General features: G+C 35.7%; 1 protein-coding gene across 5 annotated transcripts in view; it reads right to left on the bottom strand.

Moving 5' to 3' along the window:
• Positions 1-380: 380 nt before the first annotated feature.
• Positions 381-24086, bottom strand: part of LOC148230626 (uncharacterized) — a 75651-nt gene continuing 51945 nt past the window's right edge. Inside the window, exons 4-21 of one of the 5 annotated variants that reach the window (XM_088194273.1) lie at positions 14863-15158; positions 14486-14791; positions 7980-14274; positions 7677-7811; positions 7336-7598; positions 4362-4491; positions 4149-4295; positions 3961-4083; positions 3717-3883; positions 2758-2886; positions 2535-2686; positions 2283-2379; positions 2137-2212; positions 1904-2069; positions 1761-1826; positions 678-786; positions 519-596; positions 381-451 (exon numbers count right to left, since the gene is read on the bottom strand). In XM_088194273.1, the coding sequence (XP_088050399.1) occupies positions 419-451; positions 519-596; positions 678-786; positions 1761-1826; positions 1904-2069; positions 2137-2212; positions 2283-2379; positions 2535-2686; positions 2758-2886; positions 3717-3883; positions 3961-4083; positions 4149-4295; positions 4362-4491; positions 7336-7598; positions 7677-7811; positions 7980-14274; positions 14486-14791; positions 14863-15158 (8768 nt within the window). In that variant the 3' untranslated portion in view covers positions 381-418. Of the gene's footprint in view, positions 452-518; positions 597-677; positions 787-1760; positions 1827-1903; positions 2070-2136; positions 2213-2282; positions 2380-2534; positions 2687-2757; positions 2887-3716; positions 3884-3960; positions 4084-4148; positions 4296-4361; positions 4492-7335; positions 7599-7676; positions 7812-7979; positions 14275-14485; positions 14792-14862; positions 15159-16418; positions 23831-24086 lie in introns of those variants that run through there. The other 4 variants (XM_088194274.1, XM_088194275.1, XM_088194276.1 and 1 more) reach the window with 4 other exon arrangements.

Genomic DNA, 24086 nt, shown 5'->3' with positions numbered 1-24086 from the left:
AATAAAATTGAAAATAAATATAATAAATAATATTATACAACATTATAAAATACAATAGTATGGCAATCCTTATTTTGTAATATAATAATAAATAAATAAATAATACTATTCATCTAGTCAACAAAATGACGTTAACACGCTCACAACTTTATAAATAAATACATTTATACATTCGCGCACACATACAAATACATAATATATACGCACATACTGTTTGAATAAAGTTTATTAAAACAATTAATTTATATCATCATCACCATGGTAAATGCAATAATTATTATATTATAGATTGTCTTTGTAGAATGATTTAACAATATATCATGTTGCTGTGTTTCTTTTGAACGCTTGACTAGGTTAAAAATCTGCTATTAATTAATACATTTTTGTGTCCTTTGTGCTTCTTCAAAGTTGAAAACGTTTACAGCGAATCAAATTCAGAGACGTCGCTACCCTGTAATGAAATTAATAGAAAATTAGATAAAAATATAATACTTATAATATTTAGTATTAATAATTACCAAGTCGGGTTTGTATAGATGTACATGAGGCAGTAAGAACGTGGATCCTAAATCACGTTCCGCCATTGTATTAGCCTCCTGAATAAGAAATAATAATTAATAAATAAATATGTATACTATTATATATGTTGATTGAGTAAATTGTGTTAATATTCTTACATGTTGTGTATAATGAGCTGATGATTTATTAGAGCCAGTCGTACTTCTAATAAGTTTTGTCGATGGCTTTACTAAAGTTCCGTCGAAGGAACGAGCTTCAGACATTGTCCTGAAAGACATGATAAATTAATATTTTAACTGTATTTTTTACGAAAAAAACACAACAAGGAAAAGTATACATATACATATATTGCAGTTTAGAGATGCAAACTATCTCCGTTTCTTTTAACAGAGTCACTATGAAATCTAGCCATTTCGGATATACGTTCGATATACTTATCATTACTCCTTTCTATATTTTTAAAAAATTTAGAGAAATTAGAAATGTTACTGTTACTAGTTGACGAACCTGACTAATCGTTGTGAGAAGAAACAACAGCAATTCAATGGTTTTATTACTAATTTTTATATTTCGGTGCAATATAACATATTCTAAAAAATCTTATGTACGAAAATAGTGCCGTGTTCATCACAGATTAGGCTTTCTTAGATTTTTGTAATCTCACGTATAGATATCGCGACGAATAATTAAAATAAAACCGAGATAATTGTAAGCTGTAATAATAGTTTTTAATTAATAATATAGATGTCATTGATACAGACTTAAATTTCAGTCTAGTGTCTCACTATTTATTAAGTAATTATTGATTGCATTTACCCCGCTGTAGCGCATTGGGCTAACGCCTCTCATACATACAATTTAAAATACATAAATAAATGTCATTGATAAACAGGAGTAAGAGCAGCCCAAGTTGTACTCCTGAATCAGCAAAATACTAGTTGAGGCGTTGTTGATTGTGTTTATACAGTTGTAAATCATTAGGCTAAAATCTATCATATGGCAACGGAAGATTTAAAATAAAAAATAATTATCAGGTCACTTTTAAAGTATTATAGTCAGAAAAGGGGATCAACAATTGTATATATTAAAAAAATTCTAACTGAAGTTTAGTAGAATTATAACATAGCAAAATTCATCGGTCAGAATTCGAATTACCACGTAACACTCCGTTTCAGCTCACGGACGAGTGACAACAATATCTAATCCTCTCTCTCGAAATATATAATATATAATATACTTACAATTCTCCTATTCTCCTCTCCGCATCAGTCCAATCACTAATATCCTCTTGACTGAAATTGAAGCTACTTTAGTTGTGATGATATATTTGATTAAAACAATCTTTCAATCGTATATTTTATATACACATTTGTTTATATTATACCTGTAAGCTTTTCTTAATGAATTGAACTGCGATTGCATGTCCAATGTTGGTAAAGTATTTTTGTCAATCGACGACCCATCGTCAGGAATTTCTTTGAGACACGAGTCATGATCGATTCCTCCCATAACTGTAGTAGATACTTTAAAACCGGCTGATATCAAAGCACCTATAATTACATAAAATGTATTATTACATTGTATTTATACGGTTACAATAATATTATTTAATAATACCAGTCGAGTATTTCTGTGGAATCGGTTTGTTCATACTGTACGACGACGACTCGTTACTTGGCTTTCTTCTGGACATCTATAAATATTGTGTATTATAATAAAATATGACATTTATGAGGGTATTGAGTGTTTAATTTAGTACGTACATTGTCATTGCCTGGACCGGCATCTAAATAACTTAATAGTTTAGTTTCGTTACTACTTTCACCGCTAGATTTTCTCTTATTGCCACCGTTGTTGTCTCTGTCGTGATAATTAATATGTTATTATTTATTAATATATTATTATTCTGATACATTATTATAAGGAGAGCCAAATGCTATAAAACTAGAGAGCATTAGCTCACAACTGTACATACATAAATAATTACATTGAATATATATATATATATAAAATACCTTTCATTGGCCATCATCAAAGCTGAAGTGTTTGGCGGTGGATGATATTTAGCTCTTGGAATCATTAGAGTGAACGGCTTCTTCTCGCGTGACGAAGCGTCATCAGAAAGTGACATCTTCTTGTTTTGTTTGTGTGAAGATTGAGATATTTTCTGTAATTTTCACAATATGTTAGTAGTTATCTTGTTATTAAATAAATACATAATGGTTCAATGTATCGTACTTTAACTGGTATATACGGTAATGAAACGTTGTGTATACTACTTCCTTCTCCGCCTGAATCATTGCCTCTTTCTTGAATCAAAGCTCTCTTATCTATTGTAGCGTGCATTTTAGATGATTGCATTACACCCTTAAATATAAAATGTACATTAAATAGTCGTATTTTATCTGTAAATTTATTAACTATATTGAATCAAAATGTTACGGAATTTTTATTGGCGGAACTTGAAGGAATCTTATATTATATATAGTCGCTCATATCGAATAATGCAATTAGTTCCCTTGTGATATATATATATATATATATATATATATATATATATATATATATATATATATATATATATATATATATATATATATATATATATATATATATATATAGAAACTTTAAAAGAGATGTACATATACGAGGTGTAATCAAAAAGTACGGTAAATGAATTGTTATAGCAGCGACTGCTCCCGCTAAATTCATTTAATAGCCTGATCCGTTGAGATAGTCAGTGTCAAGTTTGAACAAGTTGTCACTTGTTAGCTTCCAGCCGCTAGCCAAAGAGTACTTTGAAGGAGATGAATTAAAAATTGATCTAAGCTTATTACTTTGTTCGTAATAAAATTATTAACCATTTATAAATTATATACCATTTTTGTTATTGTTTCTAGGGTATGAAGTTGAAGTTGTACATATATGTCATTTACAATAGAATCAATATTGAACATATGTATATATTTTTATGGCTTCTATATAATATACAGTAGTGCTACTTTTTCAAGACGATAATTTTAAAACATTTGTGAGGACTAAAAACAATGATTTATCACAAATCATACAACACCCGAAGGCAGTAAAATACCAATAACGAATACAATAAAAGCTTTTTTTATTTGTGTTTAGAAATTAAAGAGGAAATTACTGTACCACTGACTATGTAAAGCATATTGTTTTTACAAATAACTTACTTGATGCATTGCCGGAAGATTTCCAATACAAGAGCTAATTACTGTCGGAGGTGCTTGAGATCTAGTAGAACTCCTGGGCCTCCGTTTTCTAGCACAAGTAGTTATGATGCACATCAATAGCAAAAGCAACAGAATAGCTCCTAGTGTTGCCAATGATATCAATATTACTACAACAAATCATCACATTAATAATAATAGTGCTTGTTAATGAATTAAATTATGTAAATTTATTAAAATATAATACCTTTCAGATTTACATAACAGCTTTCTCCAGCGTACCACTGGAAGCATTCGCACAATACTTTAGAATCATCTCTCGTATAGCATGTTCCGTGATAATTACATTTCTCACATCCAACGGGTTCAGCTGTTTTTTTAAATCATTAGTCAATTACATGTATATATATATATTGTTTTATAAAAATGCCTTACCTGAACATATACGTCCAGGATACAAAGAATTGACGCTCAAATCTGCGTATCCTTCTTTACAGCTGCACGTGTAAGTTGCTCTCAAATTAAAGCATTCGGCGTGTTCGGAACAGTCGTGGAATTGAACGCTCATGCATTCATTGAAGTCTATAAAATAAACACGTTTAATATTGAAAGGTGAAAGTATAAATATTATATAAACGTAAAACGCACCTCCAACTTGCAACTTTTCCATTAATTCGCCGGCTGCATACACATCTGTGCCGCCCAAACTGTAATTGTTGTGTCTCAGATACTTCTCGATGACTTCTTTCAATCTTGTCTCATGTGCATTGTCGGATAGCTAAAATGTGTACATGTATATTAAAGTTTATGTATACAATTTTGAGTAAGTATATTAAAATTAATGACTCGATGTGGCTAAAGCCCCTAATCTAAAGGGAAGTTTTATTTTTTCTCAATGATCATATGATCCAGTAAATATATAGTTTAAGTAGCATAAGTTGGCAAACTTATAAATGCGATTTATTACCATAGTCATCGCTGATGTTTATATAATATACAACACCAAACCAAAATATGTAATATAAAATCAGATTGTTAAATAACGTAGACGCTGGGGTTAACCAGAAAATAAATTTATACATGTACACCCGCTCTCGATCACTGAGCAAGGTCGCATTTTTCAGGCATTACTCAACAGACCGGTAGATTATATTCAGTACCTATAAAAAATGATCAATATAGAATTATTCCAATTAGCTGATTCAATGATTTTATGGGCATATTATAAAACAATTATAAGATAGTTTCATAGCATTTTATATCATTTTTGCTAGAAAGAGTATAAAGTAGTGATTAACATCTTAACAATGCCACCAAGTACTTACAAAATTGCTTATTAGACAAAAAATACATAGACAATAACATGGACAGGAATATTACCCTACATTTCTCATGGTCTAAAAATGAATATGGAGAATAGTACAGAAGAGTTTCAAGATCCAGAGAAGTTTACTGGAAAGTTAATAAATAATTTTTCCAGAATCTTGATTAAAGAATATGTTACCCATACTGATTTTATGATATTAAATATTTAATTTCTTCTCTTAACGTTCTCTTCTATTTTTTTCTTCATTTTTAATTAATTGCAACAGATGTTATATTTTTTTCGATAATTCTCAGCTTAGAAAATATTTTTAATATATCCCCAAAGATAATATAACAAAATCTATAGAATTTTTATATCCTTTAATCGGATTTTGATTCTCAAACCATAAACATTTAACGCCATAGAAAAAATAAGGTCATTAAAATGTTTAATTTAGGCTCTTAATAATGTATTATGTAATTATTTTTAATGCATTAATGGAACAAGCTTTCATTTAGTGTTTATTTTTTTAGTTGTACAGGATAAGACAAAAATAACTTTACTACTTAAAAATTAAATAACTTTTTTGGTAATATATATTAATTTATTTTTCGTTCGGATTCTAATAATAAAGACAAGGAAATATGTAATGCAAAATTTACGATGAAACAAACTTATTTATATTATTTTTATTTTGGGCATCAGCGCTTTATTATTTTTAATCAAAAATCACGAGTCATTTTTATCAAGTAATTTATCTATTAAATGATATTGCCTATGATTTGTCTATTTCAGAAACAACTACAACACAGGTCGTATCCGGAAAATATGATGCAACTGCCAAAATTTCCATTGGTCAGCGCGTTCCTCTGACTTCACAGCTCCAGATGTATCTAAAAGGTTTATCAATTAGACCACTTATAAAATCCACAGTGTACATTAGCTTATTCAAAACAGTGGAACTATAAAAGTTTTTAGTTAAATTGACGCACTGAGCGTGAGAAACAATACGTATTAGGTACGTATAATGTTAAGCCATGTATGCCAGCAGTTTCCTAGAGATTTGCTATACCGGCCGATCCTACCATAAAATTTCAATGGTGCAGACCGTATGTGACAATAGACGGCAAGCTAGTTGGTTATTATATATTGAATCAACAGAACTTTATGTATTTTATATATTTTTTTATACTAAAATGCATCACAATAGCGTTCCAAACTTGCTCGAGCCTGTTTAAAACAGTGACCAGATAATTGTTTGATTGTCAAAATATATTTTACTTTTAATTCCAACTGCTTTATATTTTTTTAGTAAATATTTGTCTAGTAATAGGAAATGTAAGTGTATCATACCAATGTAAATTATTAATGTAATTGTAAAATATTTTTAAATTTAGTTTAAAATATCACAACGGTCAGACACATTACATCCCCTAGTTATTCATAAGTGGACGAAAACAAAATCACCTAATTTTGGCCGTGTGTATAAATGCGTATACACAGGGCCCAAATGATATTTTTCGCTCAAAACACTTCAGCTTGGACTCACTGAGCTTGTACAAACTTGAAACCAAGAGGACCAACAACAAACGGAGTAGACGAATAAGCAGCCGCTTCTCTCTTCACGTTGCCCTTTAACTATTATTAGATTAGATCCTTCGTATGCAGATAAGAAGATAGGACTTCAGGCAAACAATAACATAACTGTACGTGAACGTTGTTCAAATTGTTGAACAATATAACTAATAACAAAAATAACTTTTTTTTTTAGTTTAGAAATTGAGATGAAGAACAATATTGATGGAAAATTCAAAGCAATCGAGCCGGGGATTTTGCATTCAGCTATGAAGAGGTCGTAGAAACAGCTTGCAGTTGTGTGTGAAGATGAAAATAAGGTGCATTGACAAGATATTATGTTACATAATATGTATAAGACGAAGCAAAATAAAAATACAATCCAGTATTTAATTTTTAAATGATAATATGACTTTTTGCATACTTTTTCAAAGTAGTTTTACAATGTGATTATATCAAAAGTCTCAGTTTTTCAAACGAATCTTATGTCTTAAATCACTAAGAAAAAGTGTTTTTTTTTATGATCATAAGATATGTTTGTCCTTGATTATCTTATAAGAAAATTAATCGATTTTAACGTGGTTTTCTTTTATGTTTATAAAACATCTTGGAAAAGGTTTTAAATTATAATTGCTTAATTACGCCACTTCGTTATGCTGAGTAATTAATAAACTTAAGTATGACGCAATACGTTTGGAGGCGGAGGGCAAATGCGTTAAAGTAGAGCAATAATATAAATACCTGAACGTAGAAGTCGTTCAATACTCCGTTCATGTTGACACCTTCCGGAGTCGGTATCTTGACCGGCTGGAATCCATTAATGTGCACTCCATGATACACGTCTCTAAGATCTGACTGCATGACCATCCTGTTGATGCCCTCGTGAGCCGCAAAGGCTAAATCTTGGAATTCTTTAGAGTTTTGATCGGCGAAAGCGTCTTGGTAAAACAGTCTTTCGTGTCCGTACCGGCTTAGAGCCATTTTCATTGAATATGTATAAGTTGCTGTTGGAAACATTTCGTAATTTAGGATTAGGATTAGACTAAATGATTATGTTATTTATGTGAAATTAATTAAATTACGTTTGCAAGGTCTGTCTGGGAACATTCTAGCGAAACCGGGTCTGCACACGCACTTCATGATTCCGTGCATTCTTTGACATCTCTCGTTCTTGGAGGCTTTGCAATCAGGTTGGCATTCTTTTCCATATGTAACGCCTAGAAAATAAATGTAATTTATATTTATTAGGAATATAAGATAAATTGATTTATGTTAAAAATTATAGAATGATATAATATATTACATTTTCAAACACTTATACTTTTTTAATTGTATATATATGCATTATAGTTATTTTTATTGGTAATAATTTAAAATAATCTAACCTGTAGGATTGACAACGTGGGACGTTTCCAAATACGGAGAACCTGCTAGCAGTATCTCTCCCAATAGTACGTGTGATACTCCATCATTTCCGACTTCTTCGTTCCTTGTTGGTTCTTCAGAGTCCAAGTCATCAATCACTGTATTGATAGTAGGCGCAGATCCTCCGCTCTGCGATTTATTCATAACTACGAAGAACGTATCATTATCTTCTTGATGCGTTTTCTCATTGGTCAATATATCAGAAGCGTTTCCAGGAGCTATGATCAAATCTTCTTCGTCAGAAGTCAACGAAACATCGTCCAATTTGATTATCTCCTTAGTTTGCATAGGGCGCTCTCTCACTCGAGTCGGTTCTATCGTGTATTTGGGATACTTTGTTTCTAACGACGGTTTAGAAGTCGTGATTGGTATGTGCTTCGTGATTGTCTGGACAATAGTCGTCGGTTGAACCAGCGTATGAATTTCTGTCACAACGTCGACCACAGTTGAAGTATGCGTGTTGGTCAAGACGACCGTTTCAGTCGTAGATCCTACTTCTGGAGTCACAACACTGGTTTGAGTCTGTGTCACAGTTAGCGTATGAGTCAGTGTGACAAATCTGGTTGTCATCACCGTGGAAGGCGGTTGAGCGATGGTAGTCGTGAACGTAATGGCGATAGTCGGTTGGAGATTCTTTATATCCTCATCCGATTGTCTGATCTCATTACCGGCGTGATGTATGGGTTTAACCGTTACTTCATTCTCCAATATGTTCTGTGAAGTTGGAATGGTTTGGATGGGGAGTTTATGGATGAGTGTTTTAATAGGCTTCTTTGATACGTCTTCATGTTTGATCGTAGGTGCTATTATGAGTGTCTCTGTCTTTCTGAATGTGTTTTCATTGTAATAATTTTCAGATGCTTGTATCAACGGCGGTAGATCGATCGGCGAAGGTTTACTAACTATCGGCGATTGCGTATGACTTGAATGTACAATGGTAGAATACACAATAGGTTTCCGTACTTTATCTGGAATGATGTTCTGCTCTGTGTAAAGCGTAGACGCAATATTCATACCCACAGTTTCTTCCGGATACACATCCGGATGCATTATATCAGATCCGACTGTTGCTAGCGGAGTCGTATTTATCACAGACTGCGTCTTTGAATATTGATTCTGTTTGCTAGTCGAGAATTTAGACTCTCCTCTGTTTTTCCAAGCCGTTATCGTAGATCTTGACGGATAAGCTATTCTCGTAATTGTCGTACCGGATGTCACCTTGTATCTGTTCGGATTCGGACTGGAAGGAGTCGTATATCTAGTGAAAGGTCTCGCTGTTATTCTGTAATAATCCGCAGGACGCTTGTACGGATTCTTCATTGTGTTATGACCGGGTCTGTAAGTTGATATTTCGCCTTGAATCGTAGGTTTAGTTGATACTTTCGGCGGTGGACTCATTCCTAATATGGCCTCATTGTCGCTGGACGTAGGCTTGAAATTATGCGGCGGTGACATATTAGTAATCACTGTAGAGTCGTTAACTTTCTTCGATGTATCTATAGTGAAGGTAGGAAGAGTCGTTGTCTTTTCTGTAGTGATGTTTACAACCTTGAATGGTTTATTAGTCGACAGGTTGACAGATGAAGTTATTATCTTGTCTATTTCGTTTTTGAACGTTAAAGTGTTTTGCTTTATAGATAGCTGCGGTCTTAGCTTTTGAGTTGTCGTTTGCGTTGGTTTTTCAGTCATAGTAGTAGTTTGAGGCTTAGCTGGAACTTCTCCGATGTTCAAAATTAATTTGTCTTCTAAAGGCTTTTTCTGGAAGGGCCTTGGCTTATTTATTTCTAAATTATAGTTAGTATTGATCTGTTGGTTGTGTTCTGAAGCAGAGAAGGGTCTTGGGGGCAGTTGACTGAAATGAGGCACACTGAGAGTCGTTTGTGTCGTTTCTCGATATCTATTCTGACCGAACGGTCTTTCAGTTTGACTGCCTATATTATGATCAGCGTTAAATGATGTTTTCTTCTGATCTATATTAAAGTGTACGTATTCATTTCCTGAACTGATCAAAAGCTCTGATGGTCGTTGCGTTGCGTTTTTGTACGGTCTGAAATTTACTGTAACTTCGTTCGTTAACGTATGAGGCGTCGATGATCGTACTGGTACTTTAGCAGATCCTTGTGTGTATTCTCCCGGTTCTCTTTGGTTATAATCGCTTTCGTCGATAGTTTTATAATCGTTGGTCGATATGTAATAATTGTTTTGAGTCGTAGCATACTTTGTGGTATTCAGTACCGGTTTGGGAGTAGGCTTAGTGACTTCGTAAACGTTTTTAGTAGGTATGTTATACACCGGCTGACGATTGCTGTTATAATTTGTCGGTATGTAGGCCGGATTATACGACGGTGTGGTCAAAGTGGGCGGAGGAGTCATAAATTGACTCAGGAAACCAGAAGGCTGCTGCTTGTCTTTCGGCGGTAGAATTGGCCTGGATTCGTGCCAATTGTAATTTGTGGGAGGCATGCCAGCCGATTGTATCTTTTGACCGAACTGGACGTTGTTATTGATAGCGCCGTATCTCTCACCTTCGTAATTGAAGGTTAGAGGTATAATTTTATGCGTGGTACTCTCGATCTTGACGTTGGGTAATTTGTTAGAGAATTTAACAGGTTGATTTTGATACTGCTCTCCAGAATGATGCTGGATTGATACTTCTTGAACTGAAGATGAATGCAACACAACCGGGCGTTGTTGTATACTATTATTTCTATTTTCATAGTAATTTTTATACGTGTCTAATGGAGATGGACGTTTAGCTTCTTCTCTTCCATCGGCAGGTCCAAACATTACGCTGTCTCCGTTTGGACCTACGTTCGTGATTTGACCGAACATGCTCAAACTAGGCGCGTGATCTTTCATCACTGGGAAATTTGCATGACTGTTTATTACGCTACTAGCGTTCCTTTCTTCCTTTTTGGTTTGATCTTGCTCGACATAAGGCCTAGAATGCACAACGTGAACTTTCTGATTGCTATTTAAAACAGAGTCAGGAATTCCATTCACTTTTTCATCATTGTCTATTTTCACTTTCCAGCTATTACCGCCTATGATGATCTCAGGACCTTTATCTTGCGGTTTGAAAATTGTAGAAGCTCCACTAGGATTCGAATTTGAATATTCATTGATGAGTTGAGGTTCTACTTTAATGGCGAAGTTAGTACCGATCGGTATGCCTGTTGATTCGCCACTCTGCGAGTTGAATTTCGTAATTGTGTTAGATTGCTGAGGAATACTAGTTCCTGAAATGGTTTGTTCTGGCAGATTAGGATTAAAGACACTAGCTCCAGCGTTCAATGTAATCAATCCGCCTCCTTGTGGAACATTATAATTATTATTCAAACTAGGATTTGGTTTAATATTGAAATTAGGAGGCGGAGGTCCTGGATTTGGAACATTAGGTATATTGACTCTAGTTCCAGCATTCAATGTCACGAGACCACCATCGTATGTATTGACAAACTTACTGTTTTCAAAGTGACTTTGAGATTGTTGTTCATGATGTTGATGAGTCGGATGCTTATTATTGAAATTTTGATTGTTTTGAATATTTATATTGATCGGTTTTCCTTTCTGCGAAGTGGATGAAGCAAAATATACTTCAGACGTTATTTTAGGTGGACCATTTTCATTATGGCGATTGAAATTTTCATTCTTAAATTTATTAATATTTGAGTTCAATACGCCAACGTTAGATTCAAATTTGACTTGAACTGTTGGCGGCGGAGGAGGAACAGCTAGATCTGATTCATAATCTTCAGTTGTGGTTCTAATGTTATTTTTATTAAAAACTTGATTTCTGATTGGCGGTGGAACATTAGGATTTGATCCGAATTCCATATTTGGATTTTTTACTGCAAAATGAGGTCCAAAGCGTATATTCGATTCTTGATTACTGATCGGAGGAGGTAGTTTGGGTGGTACTTGGAACATGCTCGGCTTATTACTAGATTCTTCATATTTCCATCTTTGTCCAGGTGGAAGATGCACGTCTTTATTTAACCCAGAAATTCCGTGATTTATTATATGCGGTTCAGGATTTTTACGAACGCTTTGGGGAGGTTTTTCATTGATTTGTGTGTTACTAAGAGGTATAGTTCCTCCAACGTGTACTGACGTAAGATGTGGAGCGTCGATACTGAAACTACCAAAATATCCCGGTTCTTGATAAGGCAAAGGATCGTCTATATATTCTCCGTTTTTATGTGGTTCAGAAGATCCTGCAAATATAAGCGCTGTAGTGCTACCATGTGGTATGATTACATTGGCAACTCTAGAGGGTTGAATATCAACTAAAAATGGTTTAGCTGAACTTTTTTGATCGAATACAGTCTCTCGCACTTTACTGAATTGTGTTTGTGCTGCTTTATTGTCTTGATGCGATTTTAATGTGAATACTTTATTCTTATCCAATATATTCTGCTGATTCGCTTGATCGTCGTGAGTCTTGCGAGTGATCAGATTGTTTTTTACGTAGTTTTGATACGTACCAGGAGAGTCTAAGGCTGGAATATAATCTAAGAAAGCAGGTCTTCCGTGATTTTCCAATATTGATTCGCTCGAATGTATTGAACCGCCCACGTGATCAACAAAGACGCTGTGAGGTCTGGATTGTTCTTGTTGATGCTGTTTGTGTTGTTGAATTTGAGAATTGAAAGATGCCATTCCTGGAGGTGATCCATGATGATTTTGATTCTCGTGACTGAAGCCCATTCCTGGATGTATCAGATTTTGATGGTTTTGGTTATCGCGAGGCGGTTGATTGAACTGAATATTAGAGGGTGAACCTTGATGATGTTTATTTTCGTGTGTTTGTGTATTGAAAGTTTTTCCAGGCGGTGGACCTTGATGGTGCTTATTTTCATGCGGCGGTGATTGCGAATTAAAAGGTTTTCCATGCGGTGGACCTTGATGATGTTTATTTTCGTGTAGTTGTGGTGGTGCATTAAAATGTTTTCCAGGCGGTGGACCTTGATGATGTTTATTTTCGTGTTGCTGATTGAAAGATTCTATTCCTTGGTGATTTTTATTTTCATGTGGAATTTGCGGAGGTCTCGGTATCGCTAACATAGGAGGTCGTAGATCATACGTGTCATCTTCTCTAATGAATGGTATTTGTTTGATGCCATGTTCTCTCGGTGGAGGTTTAGCTCTCACGTCTTGCACATTAGACGATTGTATATGACTATCAGCGTAGTAATTTGGCGGTGGTGCTTTATTATTATTATTATTATTATTTGATGTATTGATGTGTCTAATATTTGGACCACCATCTGCCGGCTTACCAACAATCACGTCCGAATTAGCTGTGATTATCTCACCAGGACTGATTGGAATTCCTCCATTTACCAATGGACTCTCGTGGATTGATTTGCTGAATATAAGATTATTTCTCGAGTTTTTGACTGTTTGAGCATTCCAAGCTAAACTTTGCTGAAGTGTTGAGTTATAATATATATTTTGCGATTCAGCTGCTTCAATGTCCTTCTCATCGACTGGAATATAAATCGGAAATTGTCCGCTACCGCTTGGTTTCTGATCATTTGCTATGGCTGTTATATCATGTCGCTTGTTTACAATGTATGGTGTTATTTTAGTTGCAGGTCTTATGGTTGTCGTAGTTTTGTTCTGTTGTTTGATCAGATCGCCGGTCATCTTTTGAATCATAGGTGCTAATCTTTTAATGCCTAATTTGAAAAGATCCGCGACTTCAAACTTGTTCTTATTGATTTTAATCGGTTCTTTATTTTTATTTTTATCGTCTACTTTTGTAGCGTTTCTTTTATTACTATTTTTTTCTAATTCAGTTGCTGGGAGTTTGTTTTTGTCGTTCTTCTTAGACGGTTCATTAAAAACTTCGCTAATGATCTCTGTGTATTTTTGCACGATTTTATCTGACGGTTGAGTTGTTGGCTTATTTAGTTCCGCTTTGTTCTTGTGCTTGTAGTCTTGTAAGACAGTCGGTGCGATATCTACGATGGTTGAAGAATATTTGGTCGGTTTCATCGGAGAACGCTTCAACTGTAACGGTACATCATCGTCGTTTATATTTTCGATTAATTTAGTTTTTAAATTATCCTTCAACGATTCCGTTAAAGTCACTGTGCATGGACATGAAGTCATGGAGCAGCTATGAGTCGTTTCAGACGGCTGGATTACATCAAGATCATAGTTTGAATGCAGCTCATCGATTCTCTTCTCAATTTTTGGTTGTAAGATCGGCGTACTCATTGTCTTCGTAGCTTGGAAAAGTTGCGCCTAAAACATATTCTATAATTAGTAAACATTTATTTATATTTATTTTTATAAAAGGTTCATATAGACAAGGGTAAAGCAGTGTATGTAATGCTTATAAAAATACAAGGTGCATATTTCATAATTTAAATGTGGTATTAGGTAGGGGGCAAGCTTCTACCGCTTCCATAGGGTTTCCACCAGTTCCAAAGGAATACCTCAAATCAAATCTTACTTGCGTCGGCTGCACTTCGACCATAACAGAGGAGCTCGATAGTTCAATCGGCTCCGTGGTTATGGTCGACACAACAGTCTCGTAAGTGGACACTAACGTCCTCATCTTCTGCACGGTGGTCGTCAAATACGTGAACGTGGTGTAACACGTTTTGATCACGTAATTGTGCCTGTGTTGGAGGGGTCGTACTTCAGTGTTTTGATGGTGGTAAGCGTATGGTTCGAAATTGGTCGACATCGACGAAGACAGCAACGATTGTTGTCTTGGGTTTGGTTGGGTGAAGGGTGTGCTTTGATTTTTACGTGCCTATGTGTGCATATTGATATAGTTTTAACCTCGGTGTTGGAAGATTGGTGTCGTATCAAAATCAATATTACCTGATTATCCAGAGCGACGGTCATCCTTACGTTGTTCTTGAGCGTGGAAGGAGCTAGGGTTATCTTTTCGTTTTCTTGCGTCATTATCCTCATCAGTTTCATTTTGGTGTCCAAGGCCGGATTGACTTCTTTGTCGTTGGCTACGATTACTTCGACGCCATTGGACATGATCCTGGTGGCCAGATTGTGGCGCTGCCTCGGCTCAGATCTATCGTTAGGGAATCCCTCTTCGAAAAAACCTCTCGCTTGCACGGGATGCCAAGACGATTCTCCGAATGAAAAAATTGGAGTGAAATCTACACACGTGCAAATTATACAATATTAAAAAATGTTTTTCTATTATATTATATTTATTGTATATAACGCCTAAAATCAATATCAGATATTTATTTATTTTAAAAACGTCATAATGTTTATATACATATACTTTTTTCCTGCAATAATGGTTTTAATTTATCGTCTGCATTGTCACGCGATCGTCGTAAAAGATAGTATCCACAAATATCAATAAATATGGTTTGATGGACATTAACCTCAATCTTCATACGTACTAAGTATATATTACATGTTCACGTTTAAAACGTACCTAGTATAGTCAAATCTAATGTGCATTAAATCGACAGCAATGATAATGTTTATGTATTTTAAAAGGAAAAACTCACTTTTCGCCCTCGGAACCCGTCGACAATTCAAAATTTGAAGATTTGATTACGAAGATTGTTTATCTTGTTTAATCAAAGTATTCATCTAATCCTCAACACATTATGTATGTATTTAATTTTCATAGTTATAACACACCTAGTTAATTTGCAATCTGATTATTTATATTCAGTAAAATGACGAATTAATGAAAATTATTGTCGCGTAGTTCAAAATTTTGTTAATAAATAATAATTATTTAAAGCTGTTGTCATGGTACTGTCGGCCATCTTGTTTTATATTTGGTCGACAACAAAAGAATACATTAACGGAGGCTCGAAAATCATCGTGCCAACTCTATTTTAATTTTAATTAATTATAATTAAATATATTTCTTTTGTTTACATGTATTATTTATACACTGTTCATACAAAGCGATACGATTTAAAAATTAGAAAATTGAGTAAAAATTTAACTAAATTTATTAGATCTAGATAACAACTATTGGTATCATGAAAATAAATAATCTATGTAAAGAAAAAGTTCACCATGTGACTAACCTAGTCGACCATTTTCTTTATATTTTGGCATAAATACATTTAAAAAAATATCTGATATTAAATCTAAACGTCACATACTTATATATTTTTCAACTTTATAATATAATATATTATACAAAAGTCCACCGCTTCCACAGTTATTATTTAAGTGTGCAACTCACCTATTTTATGGGACATTTTACCATAATTTGGGAAAATCGGGAACACCCATCCATCGGATTGGTTGGACATATATAGATGAGAGGTTTCACCATATCAGCGCGTCATTATATTGTCAGTAAATCGCCGTCATTAGTCGGTCAGTTGAAATCGTTTGTTGTAAATTATGATAATAGGTCAATAAATAAAAGATTTTCATACATTACAATACATTTTATTAGCATTGAAAAATTAATAAAAAATATGGTACAATAAAATTAATGGTTTTGTAATGTAACTAGACTTACACATATATTCTATACACAGTTCCACTCGAGTCTACGTCATATGGTCACCCTGAACGTTATACATAAATACACGTTTTATTCGATAAAAATTAAAAGATTAACGATTAATCTAGAATTATTTTCATGCGTAATAATAACACTTACACATTTCATATAATTTACATTGACGTTGGCATTTTAATATATACTTACATTATACATAAAATAATTTATTTATTACATATAATAATATAATTTTGATAGATCAAAGGCATGTAATATTAATTGTTTTGCATCTGATCTGATTATATTATTATATTGTATTTTATCTACCAGTCATTTCATCAACTTCGCTACCCTTAATTACGTAGACGACCGTGGGGTCTGATTTAGCCGTTTCTAAGATCGAACTTGTACTTTCGGCAAACATGTATTTACTCACTTCTCCCACTATGCTTTCGAGACTTTGAGTCTCTCCTTGACTTATGCTGTTTAGCTCCATGTCGTTCATGGCGGGCATGAGGAAGTCATCCAGCATCATGTCTGATTGGGATCCCATCAAAATTTCTGAATTTTGATTTAAATACTCTTTGGGATATATGGCCTCTCTTTTCTGGATGTTTTGAGTCTCATCGACTATTATTGTGGATAAGACAGTGCTGAATTCACCGGGCGTTCTACCTGATACGTATAACGTGATGACGCTGGTTGATTGAGCAGGAGCTGGTTTTTGTGCTTTGATTTTTCTTCTAGGCGATCTCTTTGGCGCTTGTGTTATATCTTCTTCTATATAATCTGATAGATAGTCTTCAGGGTCTTTTATATCTAAAACTTCCGGCTTGGGAGAGTTGAGCAAATCGTTGTTGTATAAGGGTTGAGCGTTTTGAAGCAAGTTTAAATCGGGATTTAAACCTAATAGAGGATTTACTGTTACTGTCTGTTGCGGTTGTTGCTGGAATTGCGGTTGTTGGAGAAGTAGCAACAATGAGTTTAATTGATTTTGATTTTGGTTCGGTAAGACGGCAGTGGGTGTCACAACTACCGTTTCCGTGATGAATTCCGTGGCAGTTATAACATCCACAGAAGAATCTATTATCGTTGTTAAGATCTCTTTTCCTCTGAATGTGATGGGAAGTACTGTCGATTTAGCGTCTGTCACTGTAGTGACATAAGTGGTGGTTCTAATTTTATATTCGGTTGTAGGTGACGGTGGTGGACCTTGTTGACCTTGCAAAGCAAGCAGTGGATTGATCGGTTGTGGCATTCCTATATTACCCAATAATAATTGCGATAATAGAATATTAGCTAAAGGCACATTGGAGTTAATCTGCGGCTGAATTGTTGACGTAACTCTTTCTACGTCATATACTGTGCTCGGAATAATATGAGAGAAAGAAGTCTTCCTTCCTCTTATCGTCGTAGGAGTGAAGATAACGCTCGTAGTTGGCGTTTCATGCAAGATGAACTGAATCACTTTCGTTGCTCCATTTTCAGCCGGTTCAGAAGATTCAGACACCAATACAATATATTGACTGCCGAAAGCGTTTTTCGTCGTGCTATATTGATTCGGTTGAAGAACTTCGATGCTGGGTTTAGCGGTCAAAACGTTTTTATACTCGGTTAATTTACCGTTTACCACGGGAATGGTAACTTCGATCGGAAGTTTGTGCGTAATCGTTAGCTTACCATCGTTTGGTATTTGATTAATATAATTATTATCTACGATATCGTTAGTGGTGCCTCTGAATCTAGACGTATTTCTAGATCTACTTGTAGTGCGCGTTCTTGCGGTGTTTCTGCTAGTTGTTCTTTTCGGTTCTGGTTGAGATGTCGTCTTCAATCTTGGTGCGGATAGCCGCAAATTAGATGAAGTGGTAGGCTTAGGTCTGGATGACCTTGTCCTGAAAGTCGGTCTGTGAGTGACACTAATCGTTTCTTTACCATCTCGCCTCAAAATAAACGGTTGTCTGGCGTTACTTGTCGTAGGCGCTCTTGTAGTACTCGTAGTACTTCTCGAAGAATAACGAAATTGCGATCTAGATCTAACAGTAGGTACCGTTACTATTTCTTCTTCTTTTTCAGTCGTTGTAGTTGCTTTAGATGAAGGTCTTCTAAAATTAGAAAACTGTCTCCTTGTTCCATAATCGGTCACTTGACGTTTCGCCCTTCGCTTGAAAGTAAACGGTTTAATTACAGGTCTGTTTATTATTCTTTTAGGCGCCGCGGTAGTAGTAGTAGATACGTTCGTTTCTAAAATATCAGATGATTCATATTCTGAATCTTCTTCGTCTAAATCATCTTCATCGAGATCTTGAATGTCTTCGTTATCTACATTTTGATCCGCATTGTTCTCTTCTTCTGGCTGTGGTTCTGGCTTATTGATCAAACCTCGCGGCGGGAATAGAGAATTTGGTCTCTGTCGATTTCTCAATGCAAATAATGGATTTTGTGTTGTTCTTTGCGTAGTTCTTTGCGTTGTAGTTGTAGCTGATGCTCTGTTTCTATTGAAAGATCCGCGTCTTGGAGTCGTTTGAGTGACTGGTCGAGGTGTTGTGGGTGAATTAGGCGCTCTTGTGAAAGGAGGGCGTCTGAATCGCAATAGCGGATTGTTTGTTTTTCTCACCCCTGATTCACTATCTGAAGATTGAGTAGAAGCTTCGACTTCTTCGCCAGAAGCTGAAGCTTCAGTTACAGCAGATTCTTCTTCATTGTTTAATGCCGGAGTAGTGGTTTGTTTAGTTCCTCTATAACGAGAAGAAAGCGATGGTCTTATCCTAGCCGGTTGAGCTCTACTAGAAGCGTCAATATTGGGTCTTACAGAACTTGTTCTAAAACCTCCTCTTCTAGCATTCACTGGCTGAGCATCAGTCGATCTTCCTCTTCCAAAACCGCGTTGACTTGAAGATGAAGTTGGTGATACACTACTACTAACGCGCGAGAATCTCCTTCCTCCTCCCGTTTGTCCCCCCGGATATACAGAAATAGATTGTTTTCTTCCTCCGCCGAATCCCGTAGATTTAGCCGATTTCAAAGCAGGAGTTGCTGTAATGGTGGGTGTAAAATCAGATCTAGTAATAGTAGTTGCGCCACTGGTTAAAGATACTCGTTTCGGACTAAATGTAGGTCTGTTCCTAGACGCGAATGGTCTTATAACGGGCGTGAAAGTTCGCTTCCTTGTCGAAAACGTCAGCCTAGATTTCTTCCTAGTATTATTCTCATCCTCCGAATCTTCATCTTCATCATCTTCACTTTCATATTGATCTTCATCTTGGGGCGTAGTCGGCTCAGTAACGGATCCTTCGATCACCGTTGTACCCGGCGTTGTGATGATTAAATCATCGTCCGATTTAGTCGTTGAAGTAGTGCTTTTATTTTGGCCGCTTGTTATAATAGTAGAATCGCCCGTTATAATTGCCACTTGGGAGAATAAGATCTTTTTTTCCGGTTCTTGTGTCGTCGGAGGCACGGCGTTTTCCGTATAAGTTCCTGCTAGCTGCGTAGCCACAATTCCATTCTCGCTCACTTTAGTTGGAATAATTTCATCGGGCACTTTAGTGGTTTTAATCGACGGTTTTTCGTTGGTATCGAATAAATTATCCGCCGGGGATTGCTTTCCTACGGCTCTGCCTATTTGATTCTCTTCTAATAAATCCATCGTGTTATCTACCACGTTGGTCACTGTCTCTAAACTGCTTCTCAGCTCCGAAGTGTTGCCCACGTAATAAGTGGTAAAATATGTATACGTAGTGAAGAAAGTAGCTTTTCCATCGTCGACCAAGAGATCGTCCACTGTACTGGATGGTTTAATTTCATCATCAATTACTTCTTTGGTCGTGGCCGCTATCTGAACGGTAGATACTTCGATTGGACTGGTGTCAATTGGATTCGCAGTAGATAGTTGCACAATCGGCGTGACCACATTCGATATAATGTCCTCTCTGCTCGTGATCGTCGTCGTTTTGTCTTTGTACAGAGTGGTCCAATACGTGAAAGTAGTGTAATAAGTTATGGGTAAATTAGTCTCTTCCACATCCACATTTTTCGGATCTAAAGTCTCGGTAACTACGTTAGTAACTGTTTCGAGGCGGCTCTTAACTTTGCTCGAATCTTTGCCGATGTACATCGTCGTAAAGTAAGTGAATGTCGTAAAACTAGTTTGCAGAAGCAAAGTGGGAGAGGGCATTATCTCATCTATGTTGCTCTCGGAACTGACCTGGTCTTCGATAACCGAATTATCTATGATTTGGTGTTCGCCTTTAGATGAACTGCTTTTAATATCGGTGACTAACATACTATCGCCATTATTTAATACGATCTCATTAGACTCCTCTTGAATCTTTTCTGATTTGCCATTTTTATTAGGTCTATCAATAGACGTATAAATATGATATTTAGGCTTTGATAACCCAGTTTCTAAATCATCTTCTTTATCTTCCTCAGGTTTTTTGATCTGATCTGCAGTTACTTTTCTACAATTTTTAAAGTCAATCTCATTCGAGTTGGTCTGTAATTGTTTCATATCACTAGTTTTAGTCGGTATTAGAGTACTAGGTCCCACATAATTCGTGTAAATTTCACTTCTACTGCAAATATTAATATCCTGATCTACGTATAAAGTGGTGAAGAATGTATACGTTGTATAGAATGTTTTAACTGAATCAGTTTTAATATCGTCTAAGATAATATCTTCCAAAACGGGCGTTGAAATTATAGAATCTAACATCGGATCATTTTGAACTGAATCTATGACTTGTCTGTGTTGAACCAAATCTATTAGGCTATTTAAAGAGAAGGATTTAGTTGGCCTACCGATACCTACACTAGTCGGTTGAATTTCTCCCAATTCTTCTCTTTGTGTAGCCTTGAAAAGATAATCACTAGATTCTATCGCGTTGAAGATAGATGGATCTATTTCTGAGATATCTAAAGTCGATGTGATAACGTTAGTAACTACTGATTTTTTACTAGTAACCGTCGACGTAGTACCTTGGAAGTAAGTCGTGAAATAAGTATAAGTTGTGTATAGAGTTTTGAATATTAGATCGATTTCTCCCTCTTCTGCGTCTGGTGTGTTAGTTTCTAAATCTTCTTTAGATTCAGTCGTTGTTTCGACGTTATTTTTAATATTCAGAGGAGTTGTAGATTCCTCAGTCGTCACCGACATTTCCATATGAGATTCGCTCGTTGATATTACGTGCTCCGTTGTTGGGAAGTCTACGGTTGTCTTATCGTCAAGGTTGATTCTATTATCTGTGACATCATCTTGTTTATTAGTGGTAGTTTCAGATTTTTCGGTAGTTATTTCTTCCGTGGTTGTTTCAATTTTCGGTGTAGTTGTCAGAACAGGTAGATTCGCTTCAGTAACTTCTTTTTCTTCAGCCTTAATTTCATCTTCATATGTCTTAGTCGGTATTATATCAATTTCTGTAACCGCCGTCGGTGTTATTTCTACAGTCTCTTCCGTTTTACAAACCAGATTTGTTAAATAGCCGGATTCGGAAGATACGACTTCGTGAGATTTTATAGATGTAGTTGTTTCCGTGCCTTCCAATGGTATGAAATATGTCGTTAAGTATGTGAAAGTCTTATAGGCTGTTGTCATTGTCGAAACCGGAATGATTGCACCAGTACACGTGGCGTCTTCTGAATGACTTTCTTCTTCTTCGTTATTATCAGATTCATCCTCAGATTCTTCTGCGTTTGGCGTCGATAATGTATCTTCGGTGAAAGGAGAAGTTTCATCGCTCTCTGTCGTGGGACTGAATTCAGTGATAATTTCATCTGGGATTGTAGAAATATTTTTATCCGTCACAGCTGTTTCTTCATCGCCTTCCGTCGTTTCTTGAACGGAAGTCGGTTTCAGATTTGATAACGGTTCAGTGGGTGTTATTGTGAAAAAGTTACCATCCGATATTGTTTCGTCTATTTGAATATTTTCGGTGGCATGAGTGCGAAGTATGGTGCTATAAGAAGTTTCTGAAGGTTGAATGGCGTCCTTGCTGAGCGTAAATTGCTGTTTTTGTCGATTAAACAAACCTTCTTTGAGACTAGCTATGACTCGGCTGAATTTATCGTCGTTATTTAGCGTCTGTTCTTGCTCTTCCATGGGTTTTTCGTACAAGACGCTCTTCAGATTCTTCTGATCGTTGATTAGGGCTTTGCTCGACCTTGCCGCGTCTGGAGTATTCATTACAAAAGTCGGTAAAGCTGTTTCCATGTTTAAATGGTGGCCGAACATAGTTTTTGTGACCATGTCCAAGTCGGACGAAAGGAAAGTTTTAACCTTGGTTGCGACATTTGGAAGTACTTCTGGTTTCGCTGAAGGCGTGATATCGTTCTGACCTTCTCTTACGAATTCACTAGCAGTGCTCGGCGAAAATACGATGACCGTATCTCCGACGATCGTCGTGAAGTTGGCAAAACCATAATACGTGAACGTCTTCAGCGGTTTCTGTTCATCTTTATGACCGAAAAGTTTCTTAGCATTTTTTAAATAATTAGGTTTAGAATTAGACTTCTCCGTCTTTGACTCTACGTTATCAATATAATAAAATATCGGAGAGAATTCGTTTTTCACTGTGAAAGTCGGTAAATTAATATTAGGCTTTATCTTTGCAGGCTCAATTTTAGATTTAGGTTTTTTGACAGGCGTAACGTTGTTGTCTGCGTTGTCATTTTTAAAGTTAATTGCTTTATTGTTTCTCTCGTCGTCTTTAATTTCTATATTAACGTTGTTGTAAGATGAAATCTTTCTTTCTCTCGCCGCGGGCAACGGATCTAAAAAGTTGAACGAATCGAACTCTGACACCCTGGGAATCTCTTTCAAGCCTTGAACTCTATTGCTTTCGGTCTGTTCTTCGGTGACTTCTTCAGTCTGAGCTTCAAGTTTAGATATCGGATTCCAAACTGTAGAGTAATATTCTTTCGAAGGCTTACTAGCAAAAACTGTGAACATCCCTTCTTTAGGCGATACATAATCAGTGTTTTTCACAACGTAACGATCCACATCTAATTCGCTGAGACTTTCTTCCAAATTCCACCTGTTTCTATTGTTCATCTCAAACGGCAATCTTGTCCTTTTGGTCGACTCTTGAACTTGATCAGCTGGTTTATTATACAAAACCAAAGAGGATTTTGTAAGTAACTGAGCGTAAACTCGGCCATTGTCGAGTGTCGTACCGAGTATTTCAGTTGCATATTCAGTAGTAACTCCATCTTGGATAAAAGTTCTGGCCGTCGAAGTCAATAGACCAATTACGGGCTTTACGTTTAAATATCTACCGTTTCTAGCGTTAATGTCTTTATTTAGTTTTTGGTTGTCTACTAAAAGCACAGTTGTGATGTCTATAATTACAAAACCATTACATACAAAACAATACGATAAAATAAAATATAACGTTCGTATCCAGTACAGTATCGGTCAGTAAGTAGTCAGGTCCATTTCGTTGTTTCGTACATCATATGGTGTCGTATTTGGTTGGTGGTTGGAGTCGAATGTACAATTTTTTTTGGTAGTATTGGTATTTTTGGTAGTTTGGGTTTTTGTAGAGCACGCGCCACCGTAGATAGGATTAGAGTTGAGAGTTGAAAAAAAGAAAAA

The sequence above is a fragment of the Plectrocnemia conspersa genome, unplaced genomic scaffold (genome assembly GCF_051122295.1).
Source record: "Plectrocnemia conspersa isolate PC_06_02 unplaced genomic scaffold, ASM5112229v1 ptg000010l, whole genome shotgun sequence".
In the NCBI taxonomy this organism is placed as follows: Eukaryota; Metazoa; Arthropoda; class Insecta; order Trichoptera; family Polycentropodidae; genus Plectrocnemia; species Plectrocnemia conspersa.
This window is presented reverse-complemented; position numbering and strand designations above follow the sequence as displayed.